Genomic DNA, 15,450 nt, shown 5'->3' on the forward strand with positions numbered 1-15,450 from the left:
GAATTGCTTGTCACTGTACCTATGGGCAACACAGAGAAATGTACATTGAATAAAGCTATAGTATCATTACCTGTTTTTATCGATTGTTAAAAGAAGTCTATTACCCTGGAAGCTGTTAGTACATTATTTAGTCACTTCATTTCTTTCTGTTCCAACTATTCGTTTATTTTTTCTCTGGGTGTACTTAAACTTACTCCACTGCTGCTCTTAATGCCATTATCATTTTTCCCCAAACATATTTTTGGTAATTTTTTAAATGTGTCATTTCTTTCAATTAAACCTAATGTATGTTATACGTAAAAGAAAATGAATATTTGATATTTGGTTTTCTTTTACTTTTTCCTCCGCACAATAACAGTGGGAAAACTGCCAGTCTGCCTGTATTTCTGTTTGTTATTGACAGTGGACGAATCAACTTTAGAGCCGCTGGATTTAGGTTTCAGGGTAATGCCGTACAGGTGATCACAATTTGATTCTTCTTAACACTACGACTTTTGTACTTATACTGTTCACACTCCGGATATCGAGTTACTGAAAAGAATCTGCAATACCATTATGCAACAAACTTCATCAGTCATTGATTTCATATTATGCAAGCAACGCACTTAAGCATATAAGTAAGAATGACGTATACGACAGGACATGTTTTATAAACTGCACGGTGCTTACGAATCGATAAATACAAATGAATATATATACATACAATAGTGTACATGTTCAGCTTCGCGTGGTCTAAGCGAGTAAGTGTGAGAAGCGATAGTCATAACCGTGATAAACTTGGTGACACTGCAATAAAAAAAACGTTCTACGTGTAAGTTGACATCCAGTTTAGCTGAAAGGCTCCACATGTAAGCTGACATCCAGTTTAGCTGAAAGTCTCCACATGTAAGCTGACATCTACTCTAACTTAAAGGGCCCGCGTGTAACTTGACGTTCAGATTACGTTTACCGACAAGTAGGCTATCATTTCCATCGGATAGTAAGCCTATCTCTAGGTCTTATATCATCAGTGCTGAAAGAAGTAAAGAAGGAAATGCACGATGATTTCCTTTATTTTGCAAATGCTGCAGCATACTTACCTTAGAATTGGATGGAGATCACAGTTGAAAATACTAACTTCAAACAATTCTCACGACACTTACATTGAAAAGTGAGGATGGCAGAACGTAGTTGAAAATACTCATCCCACACATTACTACTGCATTTTTACTCTGAACATTGCAAATCATCCACCGAAAAACAGCGAGTGGGTGAAGGAAATCTGTATGAAGATGTAGGTTTCTCTTATCTTTTTTTTTTAGGAGTCTACTTTCAATAGCTAAATGCACCTATCCTTTAAAAGACATAACAAGGAATATCACATGGACCTGGTGTAGTGTTTTCATGGCCTTGTAGAACCGAGTTTTCACGTTTTGCTGCTCTGTTCTTGCTTGTTTACTTGCTGAAATAACCACAATATTTGACCTTACTACAAACCTTTTCATTTTTCATGATTGTTGTGGAAGGTAATTGTTGGACAGTCCTCTTTATTCTTCACATTAAAAGTCTAGAACCTTCATTGTTGAATAGTTTTTTAACCTAGAGGAGGGGACTCTTAAAATCCCTAGCTTAAAGCCTCCCCTCCCAAAAAACAAAACATCTTAGACACCCTGGCTGAGAAAGCGACTTAATGATTTAATAGAAGTGTTAAATAATATACACTCTAGGGTCCCTTAATTTCTTTGCAATTTCTTCTTTGAAAAAATGCTTAGTTTGATGTCAATACAGGGCTGTCACCCGTTACATATTTTACTGATCCATTCCCTAGGCAGAAGTAAAATCTAGTATTTCTACTTTGGGTAAGAATGAAACAATTTCTTCTTTATTCTGCTTAGGATTAATCTTTGTACATTTTATGTTTTATACCTTATTTCATCTTGTAATGAAAATTCTGAATATTATCAAACACGAGTGAAAGTGTTCCGTATTTTCGAGCTTTTTAGATGTCAGAGGCAAGAATGAAAATATTTCGACATTTGCCAAGTCTCCTTAAAATTGTTTTGCAGATTAAAGTTTAAGAACAACTTCAGGTAACATTATTCATGGATAGAAGAGAAAATATTACTGGTAACTGATGGTTTATATTCATGAATTAGATACCTGACTTACATGATGTTATATGTACAAAGTAAATGCACTAGCTGTTTCTGTTTGTTTTTCACGCTAAAAACAAGTTTGATTGTTTCCGAATTTCGCGAAAAGTTACACAAGAGGTACTTACACCTGTAGACATCTCATTTCATTTTGACAGAATAAGGAAAGGCAAGTTTCTCTGACCCGGCATGGCCAAGTAATTGAGGCACTCGACTCGTAATCCGAGGGTCGAATCCCCGTCGCACCAAACATGCTCGCCCTTTCAGCCGTAGTGACGTTATAATGTTACGGACAATCCCACTATTCGTTGGTAAAAGAATAGCCCAAGAGTTGGCGATGGGTAGTGATGACTAGGTGCCTTCCCTCTAGTCTTACACTGCTAAATTAGGGACGACTAGCGCAGATAGCCCTGGTGTAGCTTTGCGCGAAATTCAAAACAAACCAAGCTTATTAACAGTACCCACCAACAACTCTTGGACTACTCTTGTACAATCAAATACTTTTCATGGTGTCATGATATAAAAGACTGTTTAATGTAGATATTATTAATTAGTTTATTTTGTGAATGAATATTTTATGATTATTTAGTTTTTGTTATAAGAGAGTTAAAACAGACGATTATTGGAAGTTGTGTTTGTATCTCATTGATATCAAGAATATAGCGAGCAGGCGATTTAGGAATAAACATATAAATAGTATGAGATGAGCGGGAAACAGCGACTAGACAAAGACAACAGCAGATGAGAGTAAAGTCACGGCCAAGGAAAAGTTCGGCGTGAAGTTAACTTCTGTAGAAGTGATAGGCCTAATGTTTAATACGTTAGACTGTTAGAGTAAGACCAAGAGTAGAAAAAGAGATAAGAACAGTAATTTATTTCGTCAAAGCGTAGTTCTAAAATAAGTGAAGCACACTGAAAACACTGTGACAAAAGGAACAGAGGGTGCTTTTAAAAAAGAAGATCAAACCATTACTGGAAGAGCAGAAACCAGCTGCAATAATTCGTGCCAAATTGTAAGTGATTTATACACAAAATAGTGGTGCCTTAGAAATATGGAGAGGTGGTTTCGCTTGTCAACTGAAATTCTAAAGTAATTGAATAAGCCTCGGTGGACTTTTGACAACAAGAAGAGAACCATATAATGTTTATGATATCCCTATGATCTCTATAGTATAAAGAATTTATTGTACATACTTTTAACTTGTTTTATATATAATTTTGTGAACAAGTGGAATGCATGCTGCTCATTTCGTTGAATTTATCATCAACAAGTCACAGGCACCTACTGTATAAGAATCCTAAGCCCAACGACACATTATGTATTTATACTATAAAGAAGTATAAGTAAAATCCTTTAATTGACAATTATCAAACACATAAGCTTTAACATCTGACACACTGTCCCAAAACGAAATGAGCGTTTTGAGATAACGAACCACGAAACATCAACCCTCGGATTCATAGTCTGGATACATTAACTATTTTGTCCCTTCTGACCAATATAAAGACAGTGTGCTTTGGATAACACTGTCTCATAATGTTCTTAGTTTCCAATAGTTATGATGTATAATTTACGGAACATTAAGTGACAATACCTTTGGTTGACTGGCCAGTTATCAAAACGTTCAGGCATTATTGCTCATGATAACGCACTACCTGATTGCACTGCACTTTCATATGTTACTTTATCGAATTATAAATATTCCAATAGCTGCTGACTTCGTAAATAACACGAATTACAAACGTAAAAAAAAAGACAATTTAATTCTAGTAACGTTGTTTGATTTCTTTGTTTGTTTTTCATTAAACACAAGTTATACAATGAACTTTATAAGCTATGCTCACTGTAGGTATTGAAACAGACTTAGCGTTAGAAGCCATCAGACTTACCGTTGAGTCACCAGGAAGTAATACCGGTAGAAAATCAAATTCAAAAGCTAAGATTACTTATTAAACTTACTGTCACATCTATAAAACGTAAGATATATATATATATATATGTCCCTCTGTGGAATAGCGGTGAGTCTACGGTCTTGCAACACTAAAATCCGGAGTTCGATTCTTCCTAAAACCGACAAGGTCGTTTTATTTGTATACTAATAAAAAATTAGAAATTTTAAAAGAAAAAGCAAACTTAAATAAAGAACAAGCTTTCCACCAAGTGTGGACACACGTTATATTTCTCTGACGTCTGTACGTTCGAATATTTTCAAATTAAACATGTCGTAAACAAAGAAAACGTATACTTGAAAATTCTTTGGTCACATTAGCGGAACATTGTTTTTCTTTTGTGTCCCACACTTTTCTCCCTCTCGACAAATCATGAATCCAATATGTGCTTATTCACTAACATTAAAAAAATATTTTACCCCTCATTAGTGTTCACAATTTTACTTTCTTTTTTTTCTGCTAGGACTGACAATCAATCAACCCGGAGGATCGGTACCAGAAAGAAAGGACGCTGATGTACAGGTAGGATATTAATCCTAAGATTAACAGTAGGACCCACATATTCTACCAGATTTTTCTTTCCAAAACATTTTGTTTTGTAGCCTAATGTGCATCAAACTGCTTGTGGTTCTGTGACTTTGTTGGTTACAGACACAAAAAAACTTTGCCACCAGTGTTACATTTAACTCCCATCACCAACCCACCATTTCTTTGACGAAACTAGTAAAATACCACTGAAGATTTTTTTTTCCTTTTCTGCAGAATCTTCATTGAACTATAAGAAAGTTCTGATTATAAACTATAAGGACTATAGTACATTTAGATCTGAATCAGGGGATTATAAAGATATGAATATTGATTTGAATTTCGCTCTAAACGTGTAAGTATCTGCACTAGTCGTCCCTAATTTAGCAGTTTAAGACTAGAGTGAAGTTAGCTAGTCATCACCACCCACCCCTAATTCTTGAAATATTCTTTTACCAACGAATAGTGTGATTGACCGTCACATTATAACGTATCCACAGCTGAAAGGGCGAGCATGTCTGGTGGAATGGGATTCGAACCCGCCACCTTCAGTTTATGAGTCAAGCGCCCCAATAACCTAGCCATGCTGGGACGATATAAATATTAAAATAATTTGTAGTGACACAGCTGTTAATTAAGTACTGTTTATAATTCCTGATTCTGGTAATCTACGTAACATTTGTCCTTATTCTGTTCCGGGGCGTCGCTAGATACTTAAAATATTCGGGGCCCGGGCTCAGAAGCGCGGGAATTTTCGGCGTTTCAGTATGATATCGAACATGATTTTCTATTGTTTTTTTTTTTTTCCAAGACACCAACTGACAATTCGGGACACGGGCCTTTTTTACTAACGCCTAGTGACGCCTCTGATTCTATTTTTAATTCGAGTAAGTTTGCAATATCTGTTCCTTCTAATTCTTCAAAATTAGATGTTCATATTAATACTAATTATTCAAGTATTTTTACATTGTTTGTCCGTATTTTATCACGAGAAGTCAGAATCATGTGACATATTTAATTGAAAGAATTTAGTCTTTAAAAATAATATGTATTTAAGGAGCATTGGTTTTAGGAATTCTGACTTTAAGAACGCAGCTGGCCTAAAATCTCATATTTTGAAATTATATTACGATAATATTACTCTCTAGGTTGTAGAGGAGTATATCTTCAAACAGGTCGTGAACAAGGTAATTACTGAATATAATATATGTATATACAGATGGAGCAGTCGGGGCAGTTGTCTCAAGGCCCGGAACCGAAAGATGTTTGTTTGATTTGAATTTCGCACAAAGCTACACGAGGGCTATCTGCGCTAGCCGTCCCTAATTTAGCAGTGTAAGACTAGAATGACGGCAGCTAGTTATCACCGTCCACCGCTAACTCTTGGGCTACTATTTTAGCCAACAAATAGTTGGATTGATGGTACATTACAATGCCTCCGTGGCTGAAAGGACGAGCGTGTTTGGTGTAACGGGGATTTGAACTCAGTACCTTCAGATTTCAAGTAGAGCGCTCTAACCACCTGGCCATGCCGGGCCGCTCCAAAACATGAAAGATACACCTCTGGAATACATAAAATTAACACATTTGTATCCAAGGGACTCACACGATATACAACTGCAACACTATTGACGCGGCAATCTTTGAGGCTTTCTACCTTTTAACAGGTACAAACCTCCCAAGAGATTACAGAAAGAAATGAAAACATAGTTTTATTTTACTTATGTTATACTTCCGTGTATTATTCTTATTTACGTAACGTTAATGGGGTGTCAAAGTATTCCTGCCTCAGGGCCTTTGTAGGCTTACGAACACTACTGAATAACCTAGCAACGCAACATATTGTGATGGAGATGTAAGGATAGTGTTAAACGTGTTCCATACGTCACATGGTATAAGATGAAGACATGACACGGTATGATGCATCAGCCATATAGCTAAAGCTGTCAGTCAGACACCACACCACACATCATATGGGCAAGTAAAATACACATGAGCACGTAATTTCATCCATATTATGGTAATTAATGATATAATAGAACATCTGATTAACGCGTCACACGTTAAAACAGCACAACACGAAATATGGCCATAATTAAAGTGGATCAGTATTCATCCATACCGATAGAAAAGAAACGGCGGTACAACATACCTGGAAAAGAAGAGGGAGAGAGAGAGGACGAATCTTTATATTGCTGCAAAACACAATTACCTACCCCTACCTCTAGTTTCATATGAAAATTCGTTTGACATTTGTGCCTCTGGAATTATTGCACAAATACATTTGCACTGGGGTCACTCCAAAAACACAACCTAACCCCCCATCTTCTCCAAGTATATGCATAGTGGTTCTTTTTTCAGACAACTTTAAACACTCGAATTACTTATATTTCAAGTTCTAAAAAAAGGAGAAAATAAAAACTCACACATATACACATATCATGCTTTTAAACAGAAGAATTTCAAAAGACGTGATACATTCATTGCATTTAAGAGATAAAGATAACATAAAACGCTCTGTACCCACGTTACACGAGAAGATAACACAAAACACTGTACCCACGTTACACGAGAAGACAACACAGAACAATATACGTGTATCTTGGTGGCTGTTTTGGGAAAGGAACAGTAGTTGTCAAATATATCACGTGGTAGTAAAGGGTAGGTAATATAGCACGTGATGCATACAGTCCACGTGGTTGTAAAGGAAGCTTGTTCATATTGTTTCACTCACTAGGCGGCAGTTTGCAGCTATTAGACTTTGTAACTGTAATTCTAAACCATGCTTATATCTGAAGTTGGGCTACACACACACCTATTCGCAGAAAATGGTTGGTTTTGGGCAGAAGCCATGAGACACGCCAAATAAGCTTACTCTGTAAAATAGACAGACAGACATTTGTCAGGATTTATCTTCAGAAAGACAGCTGCTAACAGGTGTGTTTGGTTGTCTAACTTCAAAGTTTGTAATTTGTTTTTGACTGAGAGAACGTACCATTCGCTGCCTACGACCGTCCTCGACTACGACCAGGAAAACTGTAGTATTCTTCAGGTTACTAGATGTTATTTAAATATAGGGGTATAAGGAACAAATAAAGGTCAGTACCATTGAATTTCTAGTGATAGAATCACTCTACAGTTATGGTTATTATATGTTTATAATATAGTTTAACAGGAGAGAAAAATGTGATTGAGCCTCATGATTAAACCGTATTAAATGATACTGTTAATAAAATGTTTGATAATTGAAAGTTATCATAAATCCATACTATATTACAGCACTTTCTGATCATATAAGGTTATTATGTGAATTATGATATCTTTTTACTTGTTCTTATTCCAGTTTTTAGTAATGAACTTTACGATCAGTGTTTTGAACCTGCGCTTATATCAACTCAACTTACTACATAATGAATGTTTTGAAAATCTATAAATATCAATCCACATGCTAAAATACTTACTACGCATTGAATATTTTGAAAAGGGACGAATAATCACCAACCCTAATTGGATATTTAAGACCTTCGTGTATAACCACCAAATTGTATCTTACAGTATCACTCACTCAGTATTTAATTAATTTTACATAAAATTCATAAAACAGAAGTCCAGACACAATATAGCTGTCTGATCTGTTACAGTAAGCAAGTGAGCAGACAGACACTTTTACCATATTATTTATAAATGATAGGCAGATGTGTACTGTTTAAGTTGAGAGTAATTTACTTCTCACAGTCGTAGGTACAGCCAAAAGAGCCACACGGGTATACATTTTATCTTTTGTGTCATTTTTTTGTGTTTATAATACGAAAAGGTTTTAGTATGCAGCACATGTGGTAGCCTATAGATACAAGTGTAGCAAGGAATCTCCTTGTTTCATGGACTAGATACATTTTTTTCAACCATATAGGATGTGCATATAGATTAGGAAGTACTGAGATGTGTTAGTTTTCAGTTTATTTCTATCTTTCGGAACAAGCGACAGCATCAGAAGTGGTATATAGACGTAGTGCAATAACAGTAACATTTTCTTGCCCCGGTTACTCAATGGTACGATTGAAGGCTTACGACGCTATTGGGTTTCGATACCAGTGGTGGACAGAGTTGCAGAGCACAGATAACCTAATCTCAGGGGCTTTTCTTTCCGTAAAGCAGCTTTATTTTTCTGTTACATACGTTCATTTCTCTTATATTGATTAAATAAAGAATTTTTTAACAAAAAAGAAATGTAGGGATAACTAATATCAACGGTTCAAAAACAATGAGAACAAGGTGGTTCTGGTAGCATTTCCATCATCAAAAAATACGTGGCCTAACTAACTAATGAATGAATATGTGCTATACAATTCTTGTCAATACTATATGTGTAGCCACTAGTTAGTCCGCCGGTTTTGACTTCATTTCTTTTTTTGGCCGCATATTTTTTTTTTACCTAAGATGTTTTTGATTAGATATCATGACTTTTTTGTCAATACACACTAAAAAACCACAGCAAGTAAGAAAGTTACACTTTATAGTAACTCACATTAGCTTTAGGAACACAATTTCATTATTTGGAACAGACCGATACGTTTATAATGTTTCCTCTTTAAAAAAGTGTTAATAACTTCCTTTATAGTAACAACGTGGAATCTATATTAACAGTTTCTTGTCATGATCCGCATACACTTAATACAACGTATCAAGCATGATCATTTACACTAACTGCTTAAGCTAATCTCACGGGACGCAAAACGTTCTTTAATTAGGATAATTCCATAAAAAAAGCTTTTGTGAACTTCTAAACAAACTAATTTCATAAAATTCAGCAAATTTATACTAAAAGGTTGGCAATACTAACCCTCCATTTGTATGATTCTTTTGAAAACTTGAGCTAGAAACTACTAATATAGTTTGCTTGGCCTAACCAACACTTGTGTGTCTGTACGTTCTTTCATGTTATACTTTTGTAGCTCTAAATCAGCCTCTTTAATTCAATTGACAAGAAACTGAAAATAGTCCACTTTTTACTCTTAGGTGAAGTTGTAGAAAAACTTTTGGACCGATAGCTCACATGACGTTTTGCGTAGGCGTGTTTAAAAATTTTGGTAACATGTAGCAGTTTTTGTTGAATAACTTTGCACATGTGCTTGTATTTAGACCACATTTGACACTTAATTGTTGGTCGTAAAGGTCTATCAGAGTAAAATTTGAATTAAAATTCATAAAAGTATGTTTTTTTCAATTAAAAAAGTTTTCGTGCTTTTCGTGCGAAGAAAACATAGGAAAAAAATTCAATCAAAATAGTAGATTTTATATGTTGTGTATCTCTTAATGGATTACCTTGAAATCAAGTAGGTAAGGTAAGGGTCCAGTGGAGTACATCCACTGAAAGTAATTCATAGTTTGGATTACCATAGTCCGACCTACAGAAAGTGGAAAAGTGATAAACTATTAGTCCTGTTAATGTCACACAGTGAGTGTCCTGCACGTTGTTTTGTTCGCATGACACAATTTTCGCGCAAAGCTGCACGAGGGCTATTTGCGCTAGTCGTCCCTAATTTAGCAGTGTAAGACTAGAGCGTTCCCAACCTTTTTTATGCCCCGCACCCCTAACAAAATTTAATATGTTCTCGCACCCCTCTCAGTAATAATTTATTTAAGAATAAAGGTGAAGGTGGCCAAAACAAATTATTATAATTAGTTTTTAATTATATATAAACAAAAATGAAACATTTGGAAAAGAAAAAATATTACGACAAACTGAAAATTGCGTCAACCCTACATGGCCTACAAAAAACAAATTTTCATCCATGCATGAAATGAAATTTCTTTGAATTTGAAATGTTCAAATGTTCATAAGCCAATTTAAATTTAATGACTTTTTGTTCCTGTTTATTTCTTACGAGTTTTTCAAAGCGTGGCACTTTGGTGCTGATAGCAATCCGCAAGTCTGCCTGTGCACCCAAGCGATTTCTAGATTTTGTCTTGATTGACAAAAGGGCACCAAACCCAAACTCACATAAGTATGTCGTCGCGAATGGGATGAGCACACATTTAGTGCTTTTTCACAAAGTCTTGGAAACATGTCCATTGCCGAACACCAATATTGTTCCAAAGTTTTGCTTTCAAACTGCATTTCAAAAACTCGATTTGTGCGCAGTTCAATAAGATCTTCCTTTAGTTCTTCATCATCCGACATATTATCCAAATTGAAGGAGTATGGATTCATAATCCATTTATCAGAAGTTTCCAGTTCTCCTCCAAAATATCCATCAAATGACTTTGATAGTATTTCCAAATGATCCACAATTTCTTCACACACACATGGAATCAGGGACTCATCCTCACCTACCATTTCTTCAAGTGATGGAAAATTTGAAATTTTCCCTTTTTTAACTCGTCGATACCAAAGATGTAACTTTTCTTTGAAAGCATTTAACTTTTCGCAGCATTTCAATATGTTTATGTTTTTCCCTTGAAGAGATACACTCAGGTCATTCATACGAGTGAAAATATCACTCAAATAGGCTTGCATTTGGTTGAATTCTTGTGATTTTATTTTTCCGGGCAGATCATAGTCACATTCCTTCAAAAAAGTTTTGACTTCTTCTCGCAGTTCAAAGTAGCACGTTAAAGCTCTCCCACGTGACAGCCAGCGGACTTCTGTGTGGAAAAGCAAAACTGAATGCTCACTTCCAAAACCTTCACAAAGCGACTTGAGGAGGCGGTGGTTCAGAGCGCGGCCCATAATCCAGTTGATGGTGTTCACAGAAGTGTCAAGGACCTTTTTCAACTTTGGAGGCAATGTTTTTGATGCCAAAGCATGTCGATGAAGAAAACAGTAAGTACCTTGCAAGTGCGGAATCTCTCGTTTCATCAGTACAAAAAATCCTGATTTACTTCCTAGCATAGCAGGTGCACCGCCACACACAGAACCAATAATTTGGATATCTAAATCATATTTCGCAAATAATTCCTTCGCGCACTGGAAGACATCTTTCCCTTTTGTGGTTGTTTTCAGATCTTTACAGAACAGGAAATCTTCCATTAGGGCACCATCATGGACATACTTCACTAGTGCGATGAGTTGACTGTAATTTACAACATCAGTTGTTTCGTCCAATTGGAGAAAGATTTTCAAGGGTCTAGCCCTGATATCTGCGATAACTTGATCCAAAATGTCCGAACTCAAATCATCAATTCGGTTTTGAATAACATTATTTGATAACGGCACTAATTTAAGTTTGTTTGAGGCTTCTTTTCCCAGAACAATTGTTGCCATTTCTAATGCACACGGTTTTATCACCTCTTCTGCAATTGTATGGGGCTTTTTTGATTTGGCTACTTTATACGCCACGTGGTATGAAGCCATCAGCAGTGGTTTGTCAGCAGATATAAAACCTAATTTTGGAATTGTTGCTCGAGAATCAAAGCGGGCCCTTCTATCTTTCAACGATTCTACATCATGGCCTGCAACAGCTGCTCCACCATGCCGGTTGTTGAAGTGTTTCTGCAGCTTAGATGGCTTCAAATTTGCATTTGAAAGGACAGCGTCACAAAGCATGCACTGGGGTTTTTGCAGATTCTCAGTTGTTCCGATGCAAGTGAAACCAAACTTCACATAATCATCATTCTATTTCCTTTTTTTGACACAATGAAGTTTTTTTTGCACGAACACAGAATCAACAATGCACTGACCACCATAGCATCATGCATGGGTTTATATATTCTGCGAAACTTTCTAGAACATTCTCGAATATACATCGCATGATGTCATTGATTAATTCTGGATACTTCTGGAAGTTTCTCGAGCCACGATCACGTGAATACATAACATAAATAAATAATAGACACTTTAAGACGGCGTTCACGAACGTAACCTAATTAGTTGTGCCGAGTATTTAGGTCACTTTTACGTTTTGTATGTTGTTTATTTACAGTTGTACATTAAGATTTCGGTCTGCGCCAGTGACGGTAGAAATGATAGTTTATCGTAACGAGGTAAAAAGCTACGTCTGTAACAAGAAAAATAAGAAATAAAAATCGAATGTAAATTTTGAATATATAGGACAGTACCCTTAATATAAACAAAAAAAAAAAACTGAAGTGTTATCTCGCACCCCCCAGAACGCTATCTCGCACCCTTGGTTGGGAACCACTGGAATAGAGGAAAGACAGCTAGTCATCACCACCCACCGCCAACTTTTGGGTTACTCTTTTACCAACGATTAGTGGGATTGACCGTAATATTATTACGTCCCCACTCCTGAAAGGGCGAGCACGTCTGATGTGATGGGGATTCCAACCTGCGACTCTTGGATTACGAGTCGAGCGCCCTAACCGCTAGGCGGCCATGCTAGGCCCACTGCTGTGTGTCTTGATACTTATAAAGTCAGATATTTGTTTTAAAACCTTATCATTATATTGAACTTGGTTCACATCATTATTTTGGTTTTGAGTTGTCATATATAATAAAAAGAAGCAGAAGAAAGAACAATAAATTCTAACTTTTTTCGTATGATATTTATAGACATTCGCAGAACTTGTGACTCAGTCATTACGTAGATGTTGTTATAAAAGGAAACACTGCAAGTTATGTTTACACGTTGAGGTTATATTTAAAATATCATTTCGATGAACAGTCAAAGACATCCCTACATAGGCTGTGCTACCGCCTGACTGATATTTGAATGCCGGATTGATCTTTCGGCGCTCGTTGTATATACAGTCATGTAAGAAGTTAGGATACCCTATGAAAGACTGTGTATTTTTGTAACATTTTTGGATACATAGATATTTAATCTCAATTTTAACAATACTGAGAGATTATAGGAATATAACTAAACAATTAAACCTGAAGAAAAGACTTCTCAAGATTTTCTGTAAATGTAATTCTACAAAAATGCATATTCTACCTGAGGAAAAAAGTAAGGACACCCCCACATTTATTCCCACTTAAAATGGCCCAACTCACACACAGGTGTATCACACCAGGTGCACATGATTAGAAGATCGTTACTCAGCATTGTGAATGAGGCTTGCCTTATTTAAACCTCAGACATTTAGTTTGGTGTGCTCCTGACTGTTAAAGTGAGAGTGAGCACCATGGTGAGAGCAAAAGAGCTGTCTGAGGCCTTCAGAAAGAAAATTGTAGCAGCTTATGAGTCTGGTAAGGGATTTAAAAAGATCCCAAAAGATATTGAAATCAGCCATTCCACTGTCCGGAAAATAGTTAACAAGTGGAGGGCTTTCAAAACAACTGCCAACATGCCCAGGTCTGTTCATCCAAGCAAGTTCACCTCGATCGCAGACCGCAAGATGCTAAAAGAGGTCTCCAAACACCCTAACATGTCATCACGGGACCTACAGCAGGCTCTGGCTACTGTTGATGTGAAAGTGCTGCCTCTACAATCAGAAAGAGACTGCACAAGTTTAACTTGCATGGGAGGTGTGCAAGGAAGATACCTTTGCTCTCTAAGAGAAACATCAAGGCCAGACTGAAGTTTGCCAGAGAGAATGTAGGCAAAAACCAGGACTTCTGGAATAATGTTCTTTGGGCAGATGAGTCCAAAATTGAATTATTTGGACACCAGAACAGAAGACATGTTTGGCGTAACCCAAATACAGCATTCCAGGAAAAGAACCTCATACCAACTGTGAAGCATGGAGGTGGAAGTGTCATGGTTTGGGGCTTCTTTGCTGCAGCAGGACCTGGACAGCTCACAATCATACAATCCACCATGAATTCTACTGTGTATCAGAGGGTGCTTGAGGATCATGTGAGACTATCTGTAAGAAAATTAAAGCTGAAGCGGAACCGGTCCCTGCAACACGACAATGACCCAAGACATACCAGTAAATTCACCAAGGACTGGCTGAAAACTAAGAAATGGAGAGTCCTGGAATGGCCGAGTCAAAGCCCAAATCTTAATCCCATTGAGATGCTGTGGGGTGACTTGAAACGGGCTGTACATGCAAGAAACCCCTCAAGAATCTCACAGCTGAAAGAATTTTGCATTGAGGAGTGGGGCAAACTTTCTTCAGATTGATGTCAGAGACTGGTAGATGAATACAAGAAGCGTCTCACTGCAGTTATTTCACCCAAAGGGGATAGCACTAGCTATTAGGGATAGGGTGTCCTAACTTTTTCCTCAGTTAGAATATGCATTTTTGTAGAATTACATTTACAGAAGATCTTGAAAAGTCTTTTCTTCAGGTTTAATTGTTTAGTTACATTCCTATAATCTCCCAGTATTGTTAAAATTGAGATTAAATATCTATATATCCAAAAATGTTACAAAAATACACAGGCTTTCATAGGGTGTCCTAACTTTTTCACATGACTGTATTTTACAGGGTCTGGTATGGTGTAGTGGTTAGGGCGCTCGACTCGTCACTCACTGGTGTGAGTTCTCATCGTCGAATATACTCGCTCTTTTAGCCGTGAGGGCGTTATAATGTTTCCATCAATCCCACTGTTCGCTGGTAAAACAGTAGTTCAAGAGTAGGCTGTGAGTGGTGACGACTAGCGCAGATAGCCTCGTATAGTTTTATGTGAAATTCAAAATCAAACAAACACATTCATAGAAACGTCAAATATTAAAAGAACAGAACATTTTTTCCTCTATGAAACCAGCAGATATCGTATAACATACTATGTAGTTTACGTATATGTATGTGTAATATATAAATATGGTTTAGAACCTATTTAGTAGCGCTAGACGAATAGTGAATAAGTTTGCCGTATAAACTTCGTAACTTTTCGAAATTGTATATTATCCGAAGAAACAAACAGGGTCTTTGTTTTAGAAAAATGTTAATGAATCGCGAAAAAAAAGTTCATTAGTCGTAAGCTAGGCGC

At 36.6% G+C, this 15,450-nt stretch overlaps 1 protein-coding gene across 8 annotated transcripts in view; it reads left to right on the plus strand.

Moving 5' to 3' along the window:
* LOC143223352 (homeobox protein cut-like 1) overlaps nt 1–15,450 on the plus strand; it is a 403,865-nt gene that overhangs the window by 325,876 nt on the left and 62,539 nt on the right. For 7 of the 8 annotated variants that reach the window (XM_076451241.1, XM_076451264.1, XM_076451238.1 and 4 more), the window contains one exon: nt 4,546–4,604. In XM_076451241.1, coding sequence (XP_076307356.1) covers nt 4,546–4,604 — 59 coding nt within the window. Of the gene's footprint in view, nt 1–4,545; nt 4,605–7,389; nt 7,706–15,450 lie in introns of those variants that run through there. The other variant, XM_076451291.1, reaches the window with a different exon arrangement.

Source organism: Tachypleus tridentatus, chromosome 1, assembly GCF_004210375.1.
Source record: "Tachypleus tridentatus isolate NWPU-2018 chromosome 1, ASM421037v1, whole genome shotgun sequence".
NCBI lineage: Eukaryota > Metazoa > Arthropoda > Merostomata > Xiphosura > Limulidae > Tachypleus > Tachypleus tridentatus.